Genomic DNA, 20,718 nt, shown 5'->3' on the forward strand with positions numbered 1-20,718 from the left:
TTTTTGCATACACGTATATATATATATATATATATTAAAATATATTAAAAGAAGTTGAAAGAGGTCAGACCTATAAGAATTTAGGGAAATTATAATTTTAATAAAAGGACAACTGCCAAATTAGATCTATAGGATTTAAGGAAATTATAATTTTAATGAAAGGCAAATGCCAAATTATATTTAATTTAACAATTCACACGGCGACCAGGATCCAAAGAAGGACAAGTTTTCTAGAATTTGACAATTCATTAATCAAATTAGACAACTCCACATGGATTTGAGGAACTAAATGTTGACAAGGATACATGTGTGCGAGTGTGTGTGTGTATATATATATATAAATCATGCCATGGTTTTTTTATTCCCTCAATCATCTTTCAGACGAGACTAGACTTGGTACTGTAAACGCCAAGTCCAGCCAACACATCTCCTCTTCCTTCATTCTTTTTTATATCCAAAGGAAAGGAAGAGACTTTCAATCTCTGCTATTCTCAGGTGGCATCAACAACTTCAGGTGAACTTCATTTATTCATTCTCTGCTGTTGTTTGGTTGTAATGAAGGAGAGAAAAAATCAGCTTTAAGAGAGAAAATTCTTGGTTTTATTTGTTCTCTTTCGCTGCTTTGACTTTTCAATGAGGAGAAATAAAGAATTGAAAAATTAAATTCCTTTTGTGTCAACGTATGTTTTGCCTTCAAGTATTTTGAATAAGGAACAAACATTTGCTTTCTTGATTTCTGCGTTTCTTGTTGTAGAGATTGATGTTGGCTTTTGTGAATTTATGGACAAGCGAATGCGAAACTAGCTTGAGGGTTTCATTTGGTTACTGGGTATGGCTTGCGGACTTTCTTGATACTTTCTTATTGCTTTTGTCAAGTGAGGGTTCATTTACTTGATTAAAGTGTGAAGCGAATCCGTCTTAGATTTGTTTGTGCAAGGATTTGTTGAGATCAATAACCTTTCCCATACAAATATTCATGCAACTCTTTTGGGTTTCTTTAGTTGAATTTCCAAATAGGGTATCATTATCTGGTGTTATAAATAAGTCTTCCACCGGGATTTATTCGTCTCTGCAAGGAGTGTTACTGAATCGTTTCTGTGTTCATATGAAGAAATGTGTACACTTGTTTTTTTGGCAGGATTGTTCTTTATCACCAATTCACCATGAAAGCTTTACGATTCTCATTGAATGTCTAAAATTCTTTTCACCGTATGTACTGATAGGCATTTTTTTCTTAAATTTTTAGAATCTGTTAAAATATGAAACTGGTTCCTCATACCAAATTAGTACCTTTTGCATCTAAGCCGGGACTTATATGTATATCTAATGCTTGGTTGGAATTTGGAATTCTAAATTTAAAAATATTACTTTCTGAGGGTATTGGTTCCAAGTTTTTTTGTCAAAGCAGTTTCAAAGTAGTGGTTCAAGTTTTGGATAAATTATGCAGGTCAATATTTAGGAAGCTAGCGGAAGATTGTAAAAGAGCTCTATCAGATTTTTTTTGTGCAAAAACTCCCTCAAGTCTCACCTCTTACATGATAAAGATTAAGAACTATTTCTGTTCAGCATTATGCCTTATATTTTCATATACAATAGAGGAACAATTGATATACAACATCGTTATGTTTTTTAATAAAAAAACAACAGCTCTATGCTTGTGAGGATGTGTTTCCTTCTTCTTCTTCCTCTATCCATATTATGAAAAAAGAATCACTTTACCCCTTTTATTTGAATGGATTGTACCATGACACGTCCAATTCCTTTGCTTTTGCAGGGCGTGCCCCTTTTATTTGATTCGAAACATTGTTCTGCTTGTAGAAGCTGGTGATGACTTGTTTTCCTTTTAGTTTCAGAAAGAAGCGAGCCTCCTCAGCTGTACAAACGCCAGAAATTGATGATGGTAAGCAGCTGGGCATCTTAATCTTTTGTGTTGCCTACCATTTAAACTTAGCTAAGGCCCTATATGGATCTAACATGGTGTGGTAACTTTCTAAGGTGTCTTATTCTGTTTCATCCTTGTATGCATCTGAGTTTGTCAGCAGTCTTTTCAGCTTCATTATGCCTTGATAAAATGAAAGGAATCGTTAAAATCCTTGGGTAGGATAAGCGGAACTTTGTGAATTCCATATATCATTCGTATGACATGTTTTATAGTTGGTGGAGAATTTATGGTCACATTCAATCCCTTGAACACGAAAGCACAAATGCATGCTGGTGTCTGGTGAGACTTTTGCTTCCCCATTCTTTTGTGATGAAGCACACTGGTACCAACCTCCTTAGCTCTATAAAAGGCTTGGCAACTATCACTATGCTGAAGTACTAACTAGGAATATAAAGAATGATGATGCTTTAACTCTGAGTTGAAATAATCGTCATCAATCATTATTGAGTTCTTTTTTACGTCTATTTACTTGGAATGTTGGTTGAGATTTCGGATGGACTTTTAATTGAAGTTTGTGAATAAGAGTATCTGGAAGCTTTTTGCATTTTCTGGGATGTTGCTGCAATTTTTAGGTTCTTATTACTAGCCAGCCGATTTTGGTCAGGAGTCCATATTGCTTGTACTGCGAGGATCCAATTCCTATTTGGTATAGCAGTGTTAATTTGTCTGTGTATGGATGCCAACTCTCCAAATAATCAGTGAACAAATTCTGGGAGTTCCAGTATTCTTATACTAGAGATTTTGCTGACAAGATGGATTATTAAGTTTGACATCCAGGAGCTATCTCTTCTTCTTAGCATTTTTTAAAATCCATGTACATGCCTAGTGCCTGTGATGGCCAAACCCCAAAACTGTAGATATCTTGTTCCCTGAAGACATCAAATTATAATATCAAGAAAGTTTAGAAAGAAGGATAGCTAATATTATCCTATGTCATTTCTGCGCGTGTAAAAGTTCCTGATGAATTTGTATTGAAACAGAGGTTTCGGGCATTCAGAATACCTTCATGTACCCATACAGAGAACTGCGAATGGCAACTGAAAACTTCAGTACAGCAAATAAAATTGGAGAGGGAGGTTTTGGTTCTGTCTACAAGGTGATTGAACATTTTTTTGCTTTTGAGAAAATAATCTCTTCATCATCTTTGGCTGAACGTGTGATTGATCTGTTAAGTTAATTTTAATACTGATGATTGACTTCTGTTATAAACTATTGCAAATGAACAGGGAAGGCTTAGAGATGGCACGATGGCTGCTATAAAGGTTCTATCAGCTGAATCAAATCAAGGGGTGAGAGAGTTTTTGACAGAGATAAATCTGATTGCTGAGATAGAGCATGATAACCTTGTTAAGCTGCATGGCTGTTGTGTGGAAGGACACCATAGAATCCTGGTCTATGGCTATCTCGAGAATAACAGCCTTGCACAAACTCTTCTCGGTAAATATGCTACTCTTTTCTGATTTAGATTTAATTATTTTCATCTTGTTTCAATAATCTAGTCCTGTCTAACTTTTAGGTGGAAGCAGCAGCAGCATCCAATTCAATTGGCAGATGCGAACTAGAATTTGTATCGGCGTTGCACAGGGGCTTGCTTTCCTTCATGAGGAGGTTCAACCACATATTGTTCATAGAGACATCAAAGCAAGCAATATCCTTCTTGATAGAGACCTCAGGCCAAAAATTTCAGATTTTGGTCTAGCTAAGCTTTTTCCTTCCAACCAGACCCATATAAGTACACAAGTGGCTGGAACTGCGTAAGTTCATATTCCATCCCATTGGCTTAGTAGATAAATGTTTATATGTGTGTGTGTATCTATGCAGATATGTAGATATGCATGTGTGTTAACATCAGTGAATTTTTTGCAAAAGGACTCAATGATAGTTGGCTATTATTTTGCTATTTAGGTTGTGGAAAATCTTTGTCAAACATGAAAATATGGTTTTAATTCAATTGTCAACATCAGTTTAAAGTAACGATGCTTTTCGCCAATTGTGTTGTCTAAGATTTCTTATATAAAGAAATTGGTACAAATGGTTGATTCCTTAGTTGATTTATGTTTCTCCGTAAGATGTTCGGTAATGTACGCCATCCTATAGCTCAGAGGTTTACCTGATGTTAGTTCTGCTGTAAATTATTTGTTCCAATGTCTTATCTATGTAATGGAATCTTTTTGTAATTTTGTTTCCTTTCTGTTGGAGTCTGAATCCTAATATGTGAATGGCAAATGTGTGGTCTCTATGGTTATATTGTTTTTATGTCTGCAGTAATGTAACCTTGAAGTAGGTTACTCTGGAACAATGTCCGTATTGTTTTTGTTCTGTTTGCAGCAATGTAAACTTGAAGTAGGTTACTCTGGATGTATCAGATCAACAAGACAACTTAACTGCTTTTATGTATCTGATTATATTAATAGCTGTATTGGAGTGCTTTATCAGCTATTTACTGTTTTAAATATCTTATGGATAACTTCTTGATAAGAGGCTTGTGGACCCTATGGATATATAATGGTTATATCTGGATTCAACTTCTCGTGATAATTTGTTTTTTATCCTAGATAAAAATCTTTTGTATCCTGGTAGTTGATACAAGATAAAGCTTCTGAATGTTATTTATGTTAGGTTGTTAAGATTGGTTAACAGAGTGGTTTTTCACATCCTATCTCTTCAGACAAATCGTGTATAAAGAACAAAAGGGTCTCGTAAACTAGGTATTGAAGCCACTGACAATCAATTCTGATATATTTGTATTAGAGCTTCATGTGTATCTCTGCTTCCTTTTTTGTAATTGAGTGATGAGTAATATAATGTATTAAACAAGGGAGAGGTAGATTAAGTGGTATCTGGAACAACAACTATGTTGTTTGTGAAGACCGTAGCAGTGAAGAGCTTGTTCACGTTGGTGGATTCCAATTGAAGGTCAATACAACAAAAGTCTTTGGTGGACTCCAAAGCAATTGCAGCTTAGGTGGATTCCTGATGTACTGAGGTATACGCTGAATTTAGATGCACAAGAGGTTTTAAGTGAGCTTCGAACTCTTTCAAAGACCCGAAATGCATTTTTTTTGCGGTCGCTCTAAAGACTTGAGATTTTTCTCATTTGGGTTTTACTCGTAAAGTTGTGGTGCCTGGTTCGTTTACTATTCCGCATACATTTTTCTCAACTGTTGATTATCTGAATGTGTGAGCACATGCGTTTACACTTTCTTCCACAGTCAGTGCTATCCTTTTTTGTCATACTTCATACTGAAGAGTAAGGAAGTTTTTGGGATGATTGATAACTCTTTTCAGCGTTTGATTTGATCTTGAAAACTAATTCTGGTGCATTTCATATGTTGTGAGACCCATCAAACTAGATCAACGCCTTCCTGATTTGGCATTGTTTAATAAGTAGTTGGATTAGTATTAATTTGATTCTCTTTTTGTTACTTGTGTTTTTTATCCTTATAATTTCAGTTTATTCATGCTAATTTACCGGCTTATGCAGAGGTTACCTGGCACCTGAGTATGCAATACGAGGTCAGTTGACTAGAAAAGCAGATATTTACAGTTATGGTGTTCTGCTCCTGGAAATCATTAGTGGGAGATCCAACACAAACAGGCGGCTACCTCCAGAAGAACAATATCTTCTTGAAAGGGTATAGTTCATTTTGTCTTGGATATTTGCTACATTATTGAATTTAATTGTACTTGTACATAGAGTTCATAAGAATTTATCTTTTCTCAGTCAAACATGCCGCTGAGAGGACCATCCCATTGATGAACTTGAGCCATGAATTTCTGAAGTAACTGAGTGCAAGTTACTTTGGTAAGAAAATTAAAATCCGGGTATAATTTTAGAAGTCGAGGAACGAATTCCTATGTACCATAGAAGAAGTTAACATGAAAGTTACCCATGAAACATTATTCGCTGAAAAGTCTTAGACTATCTTTCATTCTTTCCGTTGGATAAATCTTTACACTATCCCTTATGTTGTATTCCCGTCTTCGCCAAGTGAATATTTGCATGATTAATATTTATTGTCAAGCTGCTAGTCAAAATATATCTTCCAACTCTAATACACCCATTTGTCTTTTGATTGTTATAGTTATAAAATATTGAGTCAGTGGTGATTTAGATGAATGGAGCAAAGTTATGTTTGGATGTATTTTTCAATTAACTTGTCTTTTCCTTCTGGAAGCTTATTCCTTTAAATCGATCTAGTCATTAGTCGTTGATCGAAGTGCTAGGAAAGCGTGGAATGTATTTACTTTGAAGTCACTGAACTAACATCTTCTCTCTTGGTAAGCTGTTGTAACATCATATACACCTTAGTTAGATTTCTGGTTCCCTAAAATATTTTTGCAGTGTCTGTTACTCTGTTCAACTACTTCAACAGCTTTTCCTTTTAATATCGAAAGAATTTATGGAGAATGACACAACGGTTTTGATATTGATGATCTGATGTAGGATTCTTCATCATTATGTTGCACTCCATAAGAAACTTGCCTCAATCTCACTGGTGGAATTGTCTATTCATATGCTGCTTTTAGAAGCCATCTTCATTTCTTCCTTGTCCTTTACGGTTTATGTTGAATTGCAAGAAGCCATATTATAAAGAAAATATGTAATCTGCAGGCATGGAAGCTCTATGAAAAGGGGGAGCTTGCGAGTTTAGTGGACACATTGATGAACGGGTCCTACGATGTTGAAGAGGTGTGCAGATACATGAAGATTGGTCTCTGTTGCACCCAAGACAAGCCGAAGCTCCGACCATCCATGTCTAAGGTGGTTCAGATGCTAATGGGCGAAATAGATGTGAATGACACGAAGATCTCGAGACCAGGCCTCCTTTATGAGTTGATGGGTATCAAAGATAAGAAAGGACATAGAAATAGTTCTGACACAATGAACACAACTTTCTCAGAATCTTCAGGATCAGGCAAACCAGAAGCTTCATTCTCGTCGTCTGGAATGACCACCTCATATGCTGCCATGACCTTCAATTCAATATACGATCGAAGCAATTAAGTTGGGTAAGGAAGTACTTGCTTGCCATTTTGGATTTAATCTTTGCTTACTTAGCCATCAAAAAAGTTGGCAACCAAAATGGTCCCCAAGTGTTAGTCGATGGATGCCTCAGTCATTTCTTCTGTTACTTAGCTTCTTATGTTGTCAATTAATGTGCAATCAAAAGAGTTTGTCTCCAATCTTCCGTTTTCCATTGTACTCGACTGTTTAACAAAGAAATCCTGATATTCATTAGAAGAGCAGTGTGTTGCTCCCGGTGTCAATTTTCATTTTGCATGGTGAAATTTTGTTGAACAAATGGACTTGAAGAACGGCTGTAAATAGAGAAATGGAGTGATTATTTATAGGAGGTTGAAAAACTGCATTTTTTTTCTTGCTTCTGAACTGATTCTAGACGTATTTTATGACCGACATGAGGGATTTTACTTGTTTTGGTATGTAAGGTCCTAAGATTTCAATATACCAAGCTGTAGTTAGCTATATGAGGTTGAAGAAGGTAAGCCTGCATTGAGTGATCAATGAGAAATTCATGGATAGTTGCAGTCCCCACCGCGGAATAGTGCACCGACACTTCTTCATGGACGTTGTTTTTCGACTGGAAGACTAAGAGCTAAAAATCGAGACTTTGGGTTATCCAGACACATACTTTGAGAAAACAGAAACAAATGTTGTTGGTGCATCTTCTGGATGACTGAAGTTATCCCTTATATGCTTGCAACAAGCTTTCTATTGTTTCATCACATTAAAAAAAAAAATGAGCAGTCTCTGTAATGGCAAAGTGTGTTCAAATAAATGTCTTATAGCTCCTTTATTCCCTTTGGAAAACAAATGATGCATATGTAATAAAAGATTAAGACAGTGTTTCCTATTGAATTCTGTCTAGTTTCTACTCCTGTAACATCTATACCACAGAATCAGAAAACACATCACTCTATAACCAATAATGAATGCCAACATCACTGCTAAATTACTCCACTTTTCTGACTCTATCAAGCCCTGCTGTTTCATGAACCCACTTCCATTGAGAATGCACTCTCCATTCTCAATCCGTAGGCACCTTCTTCGACCCGGCTCGCCTCCATATTCGTTTATCAAGAAACACTCAAATGGGTACTTAAACAAGCTCAAATAATGCATGAAAACCCAGTAACTGGGTATGTTGTTCTTTGATATGAAATAGCCTGAAAAGAGAAAGAATGATCCCATCAGACCTGCAATCACTGATGTTCCCATGATGAAGTTTGGCACCAGAGCACTGAAACAAGCTACAAATGAGTTGGACATCAACACCACCATCCAAACCACCAGAGAAAAATAAAGAAACCCATCCGCGTCGCGCCTCAAACCCACTAGCCAATAAACTGGTGTGGAGTAGAGGAGACTAACCATGAAAAGAAAGGGAATAAACACAAGGGTGTTTGATAAAATGTATGAAGAAACCCTGTAAGCTCCTCTTGAGATCTCTCTCATTAGAATTCTTCTTTCTTCTAAGAAAATTGGAAGTCCTTCTGTTGTTGAAGATAACAAGAAGGTCAGGCTGAATGCGAAAAAACCAGTTTGAGTCTGTAATGAAACCTGTCCTTGTTTCTGACCAATGTTTAAGAATATGGTTCCAAGCAGAAATCCTGCTACTAATGACTGTATTGTTCTTGTTGCAAAGAGTTGTTTGGTTCTGAATATGTTCTTACAAAATCTTTGTCCTAGAATCAGAACTTCATCGAATCGAGAATTTTTGAAGCAGACCGGTCTTTCTTTGATTGCAGTGAAGAATGATATAATCAGTCTTTGGTCCTCTTCTATGTTCCCTTGATTAGTTTGCTCACTAAAGGCTTGCATGCTTGGAGTTCCCGGAGTGACCAAGCTTCCAAGCACATCGATGGTGTATTCAAGCACATTGACATGGCGAGGAATTCGATGGCCGGAAATCCTTAGCCTCTCTTCAAGAAGAGACAATGGTGCATTATGCATGACATATCCATTTGAAAGCAGAACAACCTTGTCGAAAAGCTCGAGGATTCGAAAACCAGGTTGGTGAATAGTTAGAACAATAGTCTTACCTTGATTAGCCATATTTCTAAGAAGTGTCACAATTTGTAGTGCTGATGCTGAATCCAAACCTGAAGTAGGCTCATCTATCAGAACACAAGATGGGTCATGAACCAATTCGACCCCGATTGAAGCTCTTCGCCTTTCTCCACCAGAAATGCCATTCCTTGATCCCCCACCAATCCTTGAACCTGCAACATGCTCCAACCCAAGCTCCTTCATCAGCCTTTTCACTCTACAAGCAGCTTCTTTCCGCGAACCCGGAAGTCTAAGCAGAGCACTATACATCAATGTTTCTTCAACTGTAAGTAATGGAAACAATGCATCATCTTGTGTGACATAACCGGATAATCTCCGAAACTCTGTTGGATTCATAGGCATATTGTTTACAACCACTTGACCAGACACTTCACTAGAACACATCTTCCCAGCTAGAATCTCCAGCAATGTAGTCTTTCCTGCTCCACTTGGACCGGCAATTGCAGTTATCTCTCCAGCCCTAGCTTCACAACTCACATCTTTCAATATGAACTTTGGAGGACTCTTTGAAATCCCACTAAAGCAAACCCAATTGAACAAATCCCATTTGCTGCATAATTTGTAGGACAAATTTTTAGTTTCTAACCCATATGAAATTTGCCGGGCACCGGAATCCGGTGTCTTCACAGGCAATTCCATTGGTAAAGTGAGATGAGTATAGAGAGGAAGGAAAAAAAGACTAGAAAGTGCAAGAAAAATGTAATGAGATTGAGTGAAGAAAAGGAGGAGATGAACCAACATTACCAACCAAAGCCAAGTATAAGTACACAAGCTAAAAATGGACAAAAGAAATTAAAACTAAACTTGGGTTTTGCTTTAGATTTTTCGTTTAGGTGGTGTGTGTCTTTGGAGAGTAGCTAGGGGAGATGCTTGTTTGCTGTAGAAATCTCTCACAAGTTATTGCAACCAAGAAAAGAAATGTGAGAGAGGGAGTTTGATGAAGAAGCTACTGTATTCAGGTGAGCAGAATATTGACTCTGCAGGGTGTTGGTGTTGGTGGCCTCCTCCACCATATCTTTCCCTGCCAAACTCAACTAGGTTGGTTGGAACTCTTGCAACTTATTGGGCATTTCGTCGAATACGTACACGGCAATGGTCAAATTTAGCATGCTATAATTTATATATGCAATGCAAATGGAAAGAATTCATGTGTTTATGGTTTCGCGGAAAAAATTCAAGCATTTAAGGGATGGTAGTAGTAGTGTACTCCCTCAATTTGAACGATTCATCTCCAACCAACTCAACCAAGATCAACGGGGCTTATGAGATTATTTTAAAGATTAATTGCTTGTACATTTTTGTTCAATATATTTGAATTTACTGATTGATTCTTGTGAATCTATCGGGTCCGCACGAATTTATTTATTTTGGATCGCCCAAGAAAAGACCTCCTTAAATAGTATGAATTTGGATTTTCTTATAAACCTACATCACTTGGGTTACCCAAATTGATGCATGTGGTATATCTAACAACATATAGAAAGTAGCATACAAGCATTGGAGCATATATATATATATATATGTGTGTGTGTGTATATAACAAACTTCTTTAATTGGACTTGCCCTATAAATTTATCTTGTTATTTTGTTTAATATGTGCATTAATCTTTCTACAAAGTAACACTTTTGATAAAATTGTGCTAAACTTAATTCAACAAGATTGTAGAAGCAACTTCCAAAGTTGCTTAAGGGTGTTTAAAGCAATTTTGAGATACTGTTGTTTGAAAGCATCATCATGGGATCAATCAATAAGCTAATAACACAATGAATCTTATTTGATTGAGCATCAATTTGCTTGTTATCTATGACATTTTTTTTTAGCTAATAATGGTGTTCAAGGCATGTTTGGCCTATACGTACCTCAGGCCAATTTAATCGTAGTACAAAATACTATTCTGGCCAATACAAATTTTGTACCGTTAATATGTCGAAAGGTTGTTTTCAAGAATTGAACATCTCATTTGACCCACTCGAAATTTTTTTTTGCATGAATCGATGACAGTGTTGTTTAATTTTTTTTGAACTATTTACAAAAGTATAACTCGTGCGAGAGTGAGTCGTAAAGAACATAACAAGAACCACATCTGGTTCAGAGACCAATCGCTCTCCAATATTGTTGTGATGTTGTGTTCCAACCCATTTGTAGATTGGCTCACCTTTACAATCCCACATTTATCAAAATTAAGGGTATGCTTGGTAGACAATTTTAACAGTAGTACATATTGTAGATAATAAATTGTAACATATATATAATAGTTCTTGAAATGCTGGTAGGTGTTTGGTGCTGCTTTTGCTGATAGCATATATGATGTTAAAATTGTTGTGTAAATTACTTGCAAGAGTATTATGCATTAAAATTGTTATTAATGCAAATAAATTGTAAAATAAGTAATAAACAATTTCTTAAATATTAATAATTATTTTAAAGAATTTGTATTGACAAAATAGGGGTGTTCATAGTCGGTTTTGATCGATTTTTTTGGATATATAATATAACTGATCAATCAGTTTTAGTCGATTTTCGATGGTTGAATTGGACTATTAGAATTCATAAGAGAAATACTTCTGTTTTTGAGTCGTTGAGGTAGGAAGCATCATGCTAAATCTCAAATATCACTTCGGCTAAACACATAAAACTTCAACAAACAATGAGAACCAATAAAATAAAAATTCATTTAAAAAATTTCTGAATACACAGAGTTTTCTTTGATCTTAATTCTAAAATAATTCATCTTTAGCCTTGGTAGAAAAAAAAAGAAAAGAAAAGAGGTGACTGTCATTTCGTGAGAGATTGCACAATTATGTATATAATTAACGAATCAAATTATATAATTTTTAAAAAATATATATAAATATGTATAATTGGTCGGTTCGATTAACTGAGTGCACAAAAGTTTTTTTTAAAAAATGACCAAACGATTTATTCGGTTTTTACAATTTTTTTGAACAACCCTATTTAAAAGTATATTAATAAAATGATCGGTTTAAGAGAATCGGAATTGATTCACACGATTCAAATGGTTTTAAACGGTTCAATAGGTTTTGAGAGGTCTAATTATATTTTTGATTTCATACATAAACAAATCGATTATAGACGAACATGTGACAAAGTAGTAAAGTTATCGGAATGCATTGTAAATGTCATATTTTCAATTCTTGAAAAATAATATCTTCACATATTATATATGGAGTAAAGTTCACGTACATATTAACATATTCATTAATTCATGCGTCCAATGCAAGAGCTTTATACATAAAAATTACTTTTATTAAAGCACAAAATTTATATGGGGCCAGCATAGCATGCTATGCTAGTATTAGAGCATTCATAGTTGTAAACTAAATATCCAGCACTTCAAACTCATTCACTCTCTTCTCCTCTCTCTTATGTGGCACAATTTAAATGGGTGAGTGGGTCCCACAATTAATACTATTCATCAACACTCCATACATTTCAACACTCTACATTCATTTTCTCTATTTTCTCTCTCTTCCTTTTAATCTTCTCTCTCTTCATTTTCATCACATCTCTCTTCCTTTTCATCATCTCTCTTCACTATTCATCAACTATATATATACTCCAACTCTCAAGTATCATTTTTCCACAACTAAATTTTCAAGTGTCATTTTTCATCTATTGTGTACGTGTAGCGCTATACTTATCAAAAAAGTAACATTTCAAGTACTTGAAATACACTCTATTATGCTCATTGTGAACACATCTAGCACTTAACTTATCAAGAAAGTATCATCTCAAGTACTTTAAAATCATCCCATTGTGGATGCTCTTAACTGAGCCGAAGTAAATCCAGGCCCAACACATGTCTTTTCGAGCTCTATCCGGCCCATGTAACCAGAAAAACCTACCTAGTATTAAACTAGTCCGCACGCTCTCTCACTCTCTCTCAACCTCTCTCTCTCTCTCAACCTCTCTCTCTCAACCTCTCTCTCTCCCTAGGTTTAGGATTAGGGTTAGGAATTATCCCCAAACTTTTTCTGAACCTTTCTCATCTCTCACATCTCGCGACAAGCGATTTCGATCCCTCCATGGACCTAACCAAGAAGCGAAAGCTCGAAGAGAACGGTCTTGTACCATTCTCGGACCCCGATTCAGCAACCCATCTCACACTCGACGAGGGCCGCAAGCTCATTGAGCGATTCACATACGACCAACTGCTAAGCATCCTCCAACAGGCCGTGGTGCGACATCCTGTTGTCCTTGATGCAGTTCGGTCGATCGCCGATCCCGATAGTTCCCAGCGCAAGCTCTTTATTCGTGGCCTTGGCTGGGAAACCACCAACGATTCCCTTCGTAGCCTCTTCTCCGCCTATGGAGAACTGGAGGAGGCCGTGGTTATACTTGATAAACAAACTGGCAAGTCAAAAGGGTATGGCTTTGTGACATTTAAGCATGTAGATGGGGCCGTTCTTGCCTTGAGAGAGCCTTCCAAGAAGATTGATGGTCGCGTGACGGTGACGCAGTTGGCTGCTGCTGGGAATTCGGGGAATAATTCGAGTGCTGCGGATATTTCGATGCGGAAAATTTATGTGGCTAATGTGCCGTTTGATATGCCATCTGATAAGCTGTTGGCACTTTTTGCATCGTTCGGGGAGATTGAGGAGGGTCCCCTTGGTTTTGATAAGCAGACTGGGAAATCAAGGGGTTTTGCGCTATTTGTTTACAAAACACCTGAAGGAGCACAGGCGGCCCTGGTTGAACCGACGAAGAATATTGATGGCCGGCAGTTAATTTGCAAGTTGGCTATTGATGGGAAGAAAGGGAAGTCAGGACCTGGACAGGTTGGTACTGATGCTGGGCAGAATTCTTCAGGGAATTTACACGGAGATGGGATGGGGATGGTGCCTCCTGGAGGTTCAATGCATGGATCGTATGGCGGGGCTGGTGGAGCAGGCGGGCCTGGAGGTATGGGTCCTTATGGTGGTTTCTCTGGAGGGCCTCCTTTAGGTCATCATCATATGAACCAGTCAATGGGTGGGCCGGGTTTGCCATCCCAGGCCACTTCTAACTTGGGTGCCGGTACTAGCGGGTATGGTGCTGGAGGGCTAGGTGGGCCATATGGAGGGTACGGTGGGACTGGGTCGAGCGGATACAGTGGGTTGGGCGGTGCTGGTGTTGGCGCGGGTGCTGGTAGTGGGTTGGGCGGTGTCTCAGCTGCAGGTTCTTCCTTGTATCGGCTGCCGCCAAGCTCCGTAGGCATTTCTTCTGGTGGGTATCCAGAGAGTGCGCATTACAGCTTGTCTTCTACCTCTGCCTTTCCAAGTCAGCATCTCCCGGCAACAGGTACATCTCCAGCGCCTAGGGTTCCATCTGGAGGAATGTACCCAAATGTGCCCTCTTACTACTGAGAGGTAATCTTCCCGTAATAGTAAATGTTTTTAATTTAGTGTTTGTCATGTTTTTACTTAACCTATTTCTCGGCTTGATTTATGTTTTTTTTGGGATATTTTTGCATAGCGTTTACTTTTTTGTGGTTGCATGTTACTTCCGATTCCCTTTCAATGCTATTCGTTATTTTCTGGTTCTTTTTCAAATTGGGTCTTGCCTTTTGTTTACATAGAATGCACATGTCTACTCAATTGCTTTATCTCTGCCTGGACCTGGTCTGGTCGTTTCTCCCAAATATCTTTGCTTAGTACTCTACCCTGATTTTGTTCTTACAGTTTTTCTCAGATATTAGTTGATCCTTGCATAGTTTTCCAGTTGCTTTTCTCCTGGTTCCCACAGTTATTCTTCACATCTAATGTTGTTGAGTGCAACAGTAACTGAATTCATTTGTGATGTGGATTGATGGAATGTGCACCTAGCCTAGGGTTTCAGTTTCCTTTTCGTGTTGTTCTCCCAGTGCATTATTATGTTTTGTGGTTGCATTTGAAGCTGAGTGCAATGTTAATAGAATGTGGTTAATTTGCCTGCTGTAAATGTACTTCATACCCGTGTTGTTATCGGTCATGTTGGAACTTGGACCTATGTACTTATATGTGCAACTTATTTCGTTAATTGTACCAGACTAGGCATATAAGGCAATTTATTTCTTCAAAGTTGGTAGTATTCAAGAATTATTTCTTCAAAGTTGGCAGTATTCAGGAAAGCTCATACAAGAACCTATGTATGTTGTATTACGGCATTCACAACAGATTACCTAAATATGGGTCTGTCTGTAAATTAGGGAACAAATTTAGAGAACTTGTCAAAAAACACCTCTGCATCAGATTCCCTAACACCCCCTATTATAAAGACTTGCTACAGTGGTTTCCTACATCTAGGGAACAACTGTAGCAGTCTGTAAGATTAAAATAATATATCTCTCTCCTATGCCTCCTCTCCTCTGTCTCATGTCTTCTCTCTCTGCCGAAGCCAGTAGCCAACAATCTCTCCCCTGGATATCGAAGCCCTCCGAAAAAGCAAAGGTGAGGAGGTTGGCCAGCCGCCGAGCCAATGACGGTGATGAGAGAACGGAGAGGAGGGAAGTTCATTGCTCATCAAGATTGCAGAGATTTGGTGCAGCCAGTGAATCGGCCATGAAATGAGATCGATCTCTGATTCCAATGTATCCTCACCAAACCCTTCGCCGATTTGTCTTCAAAGAAGAGACTGATATCTGGGGAAGGTGGTGCCGTAGTGGAAAATGGTGGTCTTGTTGATGCCAGTGAGTGAAAACACAAGTAAAAAGAGACAAAATAAGAATAAATATTTTAAATTTATTTTTATCATAAGCCCTTTTTTCTTGACCTGTGATAGATTATTTTAGATTTTTTCAATAAAATTATTTTATGTTAATAAAATAATTAAAAAAAGAGAAGAAATTATTATGTTAATGAAGTAGAGAATATGATAGGTAATATGATGTAGTGTTAGTTTGATAGGGAATCTGTAAAATAGGGAAAAGTGACATTTTGTCTGTATTTTAGGGGATATGTTAAGGGAAACTTATGCAGATGCTCTTAAGATCCATGAATATTTTCTTCAAAGTGAGTTGAGTTAGTTTGAAAGTCCTACACATGGTGTTTCCAAATTGTGTCAATTTTGTAAATTTACAATGACTAATAAACCTTTTTGGTGCTGGTTATGAATGTATAATAAATAATAAAGCTAGTGTATGTCTTACGTGTGCAATTGAAATACTCTTTTGTGTTTTGTCAAAATACTAGTTGTGGCTGCTTTTTGGGAAAGCATTTGGTGTTTGGATACTTGAGTGAAAATGCAATTTGGCACTTTATAAAGTACTCAATATATTTATTTCTGTCAGCTGCATCATGTTTTATATGTGCCCTTATTCAACAACTTCGTGTGAAGGCTTTTTTATTTGATGGGATTTGGTAACAGTATTGATGGTCATGGTGGTTGTTTGTTTGATGGGGAGTGCAAGTATTTTGGGACTTGTGTCAAGAATGTTGCCTGGCTCTAAGTAATTCATGGGGGTTTTTTTTTTTTTTCATATGATTTTCTGAATTTTTACTCATCATTTTCGGAGGTTGTATTTTTTTTATTCATTGTTTTATGAGATCAATTTTTATGTTCCCTTTCCATCTATGCCTTCAAATAAGTTGTTGTGGTTGTGTTGCTTGACAAATCCTTTGATTGCTGGTGGAGACATCTGCATTTTTTATTAGTATTCAGACGGCTATATGCTTCTTTGTTTTTTTGCTTGATTTCCTTTCAGTATGCTTGTCCATTTGCTTTCAGTGTTTATATTAGGTTGCTTGACAAAGCCTTTGATTACCGGTGGGGACATCTGGATCTTTTATTAGTGTTTAGACGGCTATGTACTTGCTTTGTTTTTTGGCTTTCATTTGCTTTCAGTTGGTTTGTTCAGTTATATTTGGCAATGTTTTGTATGATAGATGTGAAATGACGAATTGAGTTATAAATGGGTGTTTGATTCAGGTGTATGACAGCTTTTGGGCGCAGATGCTTTTTGTGGTTCTGGTGACTGCTTTGATGAATGTGATAGCTATGCTTACGGCAACTACTTCTCATCTTATAGGATGTGGTTCATTACTGAGTGTTGCTTGTTAAATTTACTTTAGTTACACTAGTGTATGTACTCTCTGAGGAGCTTATTTGAAAGTTTGATTATGTTGCTGATGTAGTTACAGTAATAATAGTGTTTGACTTTTATTTGCCTTTTTTTTAATGTCTAAAGGGTTTGATCATTTACCTTCAGGTTCTCCTTAGGGTTGCTTTTTTGTGATTGTATTGTGGGTTTCCTTGTATATGTTTGAATGAAGGTTATGTAACAGGTGTTAGTTTCTTTTATATGAGATGAGCACAGTTACTTGTGCAATCTCCAATCTATCCCTCCCCCTCCCCCCTCCCTCCCTCCCTTTCTTCTCCTAGTGTGCAAGCCCACTTAAGGCGCGGGTGCAAAAGTGAGACATTAAATAATAGAAAAAATAATTATAAGAAAAATAAAGCATTATAATGTCCTTCCCATTTTTTTCTCCAAAGTTGAAATTACCTGAAATGAAAAAAGAGACTAAATAATTTAGGCTGGAATTGAGGGTGAGGGTGAGGGAGAGGGTGAGGGTGAGGGTGAGTGTGCTATGTTGTCAAAGTATGTAATACAAATTAATAATTGAAATCTGAACAATATTCCTTTAATCTTGGTAGAAGTGGAGAACAGTAGAGGTTTCATGAATGCACATAGACATACCTGGTGTGATGAGGATTGCAGATAGTTTCTGTTTTTTTATTGGGCATTTACTGCTAGTTATGACCTGACATCAAAATTTCTATCTGGCTCCATTTGATAAGACAGCCACACCTCGATAAACTAGCGCCCAAGCAAAGGGCTGCACCTAGGGCCTCTCATGTGGCTCTTGGTTTCCTACATGGTCTTTAACTATTACTTACTGGCTTCCTAATTCAGGTATAAAATATGTATCGTTTTCCTTTCTTACCTAAATTTCAAGAGAGGGTATGGCAAAGTTATTTTGCATGCTAATTGTGCCAAGTGGTATTTATGTGTCGTGTGTCTATTATTGTCCCTTTATTTGCAGGGTAGGAAATTCATACCTTCTGTCGGTGATTGTCTTGTGACCCTAAATTTGGGATGCCAGTTGAGCTTGGTGTAATTATCAAAATGGGAAGCACATTTTTGAGGTTGTCTTATTGTCTTTTAGGTTTTGGCCACCTGTTTGTGTTATCTATTCTTATGTGGATGGCAAAAGCTGTCGCCATGTTGGAAAGTGACGTGGATTACTATGTAATTAATTCTTGCGAGGATTGATTTTGCTGATTCTGGAAAACGATGTGCCTTGTTAACATACAGGGTTTTACTTCCATTGTCTGCTGTTCAGAATGTTCCTATGCCTCTGAAATGTGAGAGATTGTTGTGCTTTGTTCTGTTAGCAAGTCCTATCCACTCCTCTTACCGCAACATCTCTTCCCCCCGACCCACCATTTTTTGCTGGATGGGTTGCTTGTTTACAGCAGGTTGTGACACGAGCTATCTATGGTTACCTTAACTCCTTGTCATCGCATTCTCCATTGGGTGCCTTGAAAACATGGCATTTGCTGGAGATTGGTTGAAACTTACCAGGCTGGCATTAATGCATCCATTTCATTTCTACTGATGGCATTGTCAATTGAATTAGTGGGTGAACTTTTATGTATCTGATTTGTTAATAATGCCCGTTACTCCGGCATTTGATTGGCTTTCGGGTTGCTGGTGAGGTTCCATTTTACCTTTGCTATATGTTAATTGTGATTTTTTGAGGTGTTAAATCTTCTAAGTTACAGAGCCTGTGAGATGTATCTTCATTCCTTGACTTGTGAACATGATTCTGCTTGATAGCCATTGTCTTTCTTTTTTTTTTATTTTATTTGACCTAGTTCCCAAGTCTTTGATTTGTGCCCATTTTAGAGCCGGCTACGTCTCAATGCACTTCTATCAGTGGTTGTGGCACCTTCCATTTTGATGGTAACTGTTGTGTTTGGGAATCTGAATTTATTGGCTTTTGGACTGAATCCCAATGTATAGATATCAAGATTGCTAATTGGAATCATATGTTTTGTCTTGTTTTTTTTTTTTTAAACTTTAACAATATTGGAGTTATATGTTTTTTTTATAAGCTATTGGAGTTATATGTTGAGTTCGAAGTTGTCGACTCCTGTATTATATTGTGTATTGTCAGTCCTCTCTTTTCTTTTTACTTTTTTTTCTGTGCATTGTGACAGTTAGTTATATGCATATATGTGCAAAATGTCCAAGGAATGGACAAAATGATGTCTAAATTGCTAAACATATATAGCATAATAATAAACAAAAATGACATCAAAGAAGAATTTTATTTGCATATGAATATAATAATGTAAATTTGTTAATGGCCTGACGTTTAGTTTGGATTCAGGCCGTGATAAGGAGTGTGGGCGATAGGTCTTATTTTTCCTATATTTTTTTCCTGAAGAAAAAATGTGTTCTTTTAATTAAAAATGCACCTGTTTATTAACTTGGGTTCTTATGCATGGGCTTTTGTGTATAGTTTTTTTAAATACAGTTTTTAAAGGCATTGACGTTGGCTTTTTGTTAGCAGTAATGTGTGGTTTGCTCTGACAGATGTGAGTTTTGTTCAGTAATAAGATGATTTGTGTTGACCCCGTGGCTGTATCTACTGTTATGGGACACATTAAAATTGTAAGAATCGAATTTGTTGTGATTTGTGTGTCTTGTGTGATATGGCAAAGTAATGTGTGGTTTTTTCCTTTCCTCGTGTTTGAATATATTTCCAAGTGATTTCTATGAATGGTTCAGTTGTTATGCCTACTTGTCTGATTTATCCTAAAGTGTCAAGAACTTGTTGGTATATTTGCATGGTTTTATAGCATGAGGTTGCTGGTATGAATTAGTGAGCCTCTGATCAACTGTATAAACTGTAAGGCAGAGCCAGCTCATTGTGTTTGTTTTCATTTTTTCCCCAACTATTATGTCAATGGCAAATATATGGTTTCTAATTGCAGCAGCGGACCACGATACTGGATAATTTGAAACTATGGTGAAAATTTTCCCTTCGTTTCTGAGACTGGGCAGGTGGCCAGATACAAAGTATTTGGGGGCAAGTTTTCAATATCCGAGACTAATACTTGCACCCAAGAGCTACAATCCACCTGTTTAAGCAGGTTGGTGACTGTCCGGTGCAGTATCATACTGCTTGATGGAGGGGTGAAAGGTGTGGACGCACGGGGGTTGTTGGGGGTGGTGGTGCTGGACAAGTGATTGTTGTTACAAGTGACGGTTGGCAGATTCATTCCTTTGATTGTTGCTCGCCAGAAAGCCTATCATTGTCTGCGGCTGTCTGATCGCTGTACATTGTTGCTGCATCACTGGAATTCGTCCCTTCGTTCTTTAATGGAAGTAATAATTCTTTGCGTATAGCTAGCTGTGTTTCCATGGCTTGAAAATCTGTTAATTTGTTGAGGGAAGTTTAATAAGCTGACACTTCTCCTCTTCGAAGCCTTGATTAAGTAACATTGTTAGGGGAATTGGAATTGAATTAAGCAAGAATGTTCATTTTTTTGTAATAGATAAGAGAACAAGGGATTTTGTAGAGAGAGCGAAATGTTAATTTCAATTAATTTTGTTGATTGAGCATTAGATTACTAGTTAATGCATGAAAATCAAGAATTAATAGAAATTTTAGGCCCCAGAGATTTGGGATCGGG

At 37.2% G+C, this 20,718-nt stretch overlaps 3 protein-coding genes across 10 annotated transcripts; 2 read left to right on the forward strand and 1 right to left on the reverse strand.

Annotated features, from left to right (window-relative positions):
* Positions 1 to 329: 329 nt before the first annotated feature.
* Positions 330 to 7,534, forward strand: LOC119985959 (cold-responsive protein kinase 1-like). 6 transcript variants are annotated; one of them, XM_038830456.1, is made up of 8 exons: positions 330 to 514; positions 1,848 to 1,900; positions 2,923 to 3,038; positions 3,169 to 3,379; positions 3,459 to 3,696; positions 5,427 to 5,577; positions 6,558 to 6,955; positions 7,394 to 7,534. In XM_038830456.1, the coding sequence occupies exons 1-7, from the start codon at positions 345 to 347 to the stop codon at positions 6,948 to 6,950; spliced, it is 1,332 nt and encodes a 443-aa protein (XP_038686384.1). In that variant the 5' UTR covers positions 330 to 344; the 3' UTR covers positions 6,951 to 6,955; positions 7,394 to 7,534. The 6 variants fall into 6 exon arrangements, with proteins under 6 accessions (XP_038686384.1, XP_038686388.1, XP_038686383.1 ...); XM_038830460.1 differs by lacking the exon at positions 7,394 to 7,534 and adding an exon at positions 5,667 to 5,747 and having other exon boundaries at positions 6,558 to 6,692; XM_038830458.1 differs by lacking the exon at positions 7,394 to 7,534 and adding an exon at positions 755 to 829 and having other exon boundaries at positions 376 to 514; positions 1,775 to 1,900; positions 6,558 to 7,314.
* Positions 7,535 to 7,710: 176 nt separating this feature from the next.
* On the reverse strand, positions 7,711 to 9,992 carry LOC119985958 (ABC transporter G family member 10). Its single transcript, XM_038830454.1, has one exon. The coding sequence runs from the start codon at positions 9,774 to 9,776 to the stop codon at positions 7,830 to 7,832; it is 1,947 nt and encodes a 648-aa protein (XP_038686382.1). The 5' UTR covers positions 9,777 to 9,992; the 3' UTR covers positions 7,711 to 7,829.
* Positions 9,993 to 12,953: 2,961 nt separating this feature from the next.
* Positions 12,954 to 20,565, forward strand: LOC119985331 (UBP1-associated protein 2C-like). Of its 3 annotated transcripts, none has more exons than XM_038829602.1 (2): positions 12,954 to 14,405; positions 20,017 to 20,565. In XM_038829602.1, the coding sequence occupies exon 1, from the start codon at positions 13,083 to 13,085 to the stop codon at positions 14,400 to 14,402; it is 1,320 nt and encodes a 439-aa protein (XP_038685530.1). In that variant the 5' UTR covers positions 12,954 to 13,082; the 3' UTR covers positions 14,403 to 14,405; positions 20,017 to 20,565. The 3 variants fall into 3 exon arrangements, with proteins under 3 accessions (XP_038685530.1, XP_038685531.1, XP_038685529.1); XM_038829603.1 differs by lacking the exon at positions 20,017 to 20,565 and adding an exon at positions 15,416 to 15,839; XM_038829601.1 differs by lacking the exon at positions 20,017 to 20,565 and adding an exon at positions 16,942 to 17,313 and having other exon boundaries at positions 12,955 to 14,405.
* Positions 20,566 to 20,718: the final 153 nt, after the last annotated feature.

Source organism: Tripterygium wilfordii, chromosome 19, assembly GCF_013401445.1.
Source record: "Tripterygium wilfordii isolate XIE 37 chromosome 19, ASM1340144v1, whole genome shotgun sequence".
Classification (NCBI taxonomy): Eukaryota; Viridiplantae; Streptophyta; class Magnoliopsida; order Celastrales; family Celastraceae; genus Tripterygium; species Tripterygium wilfordii.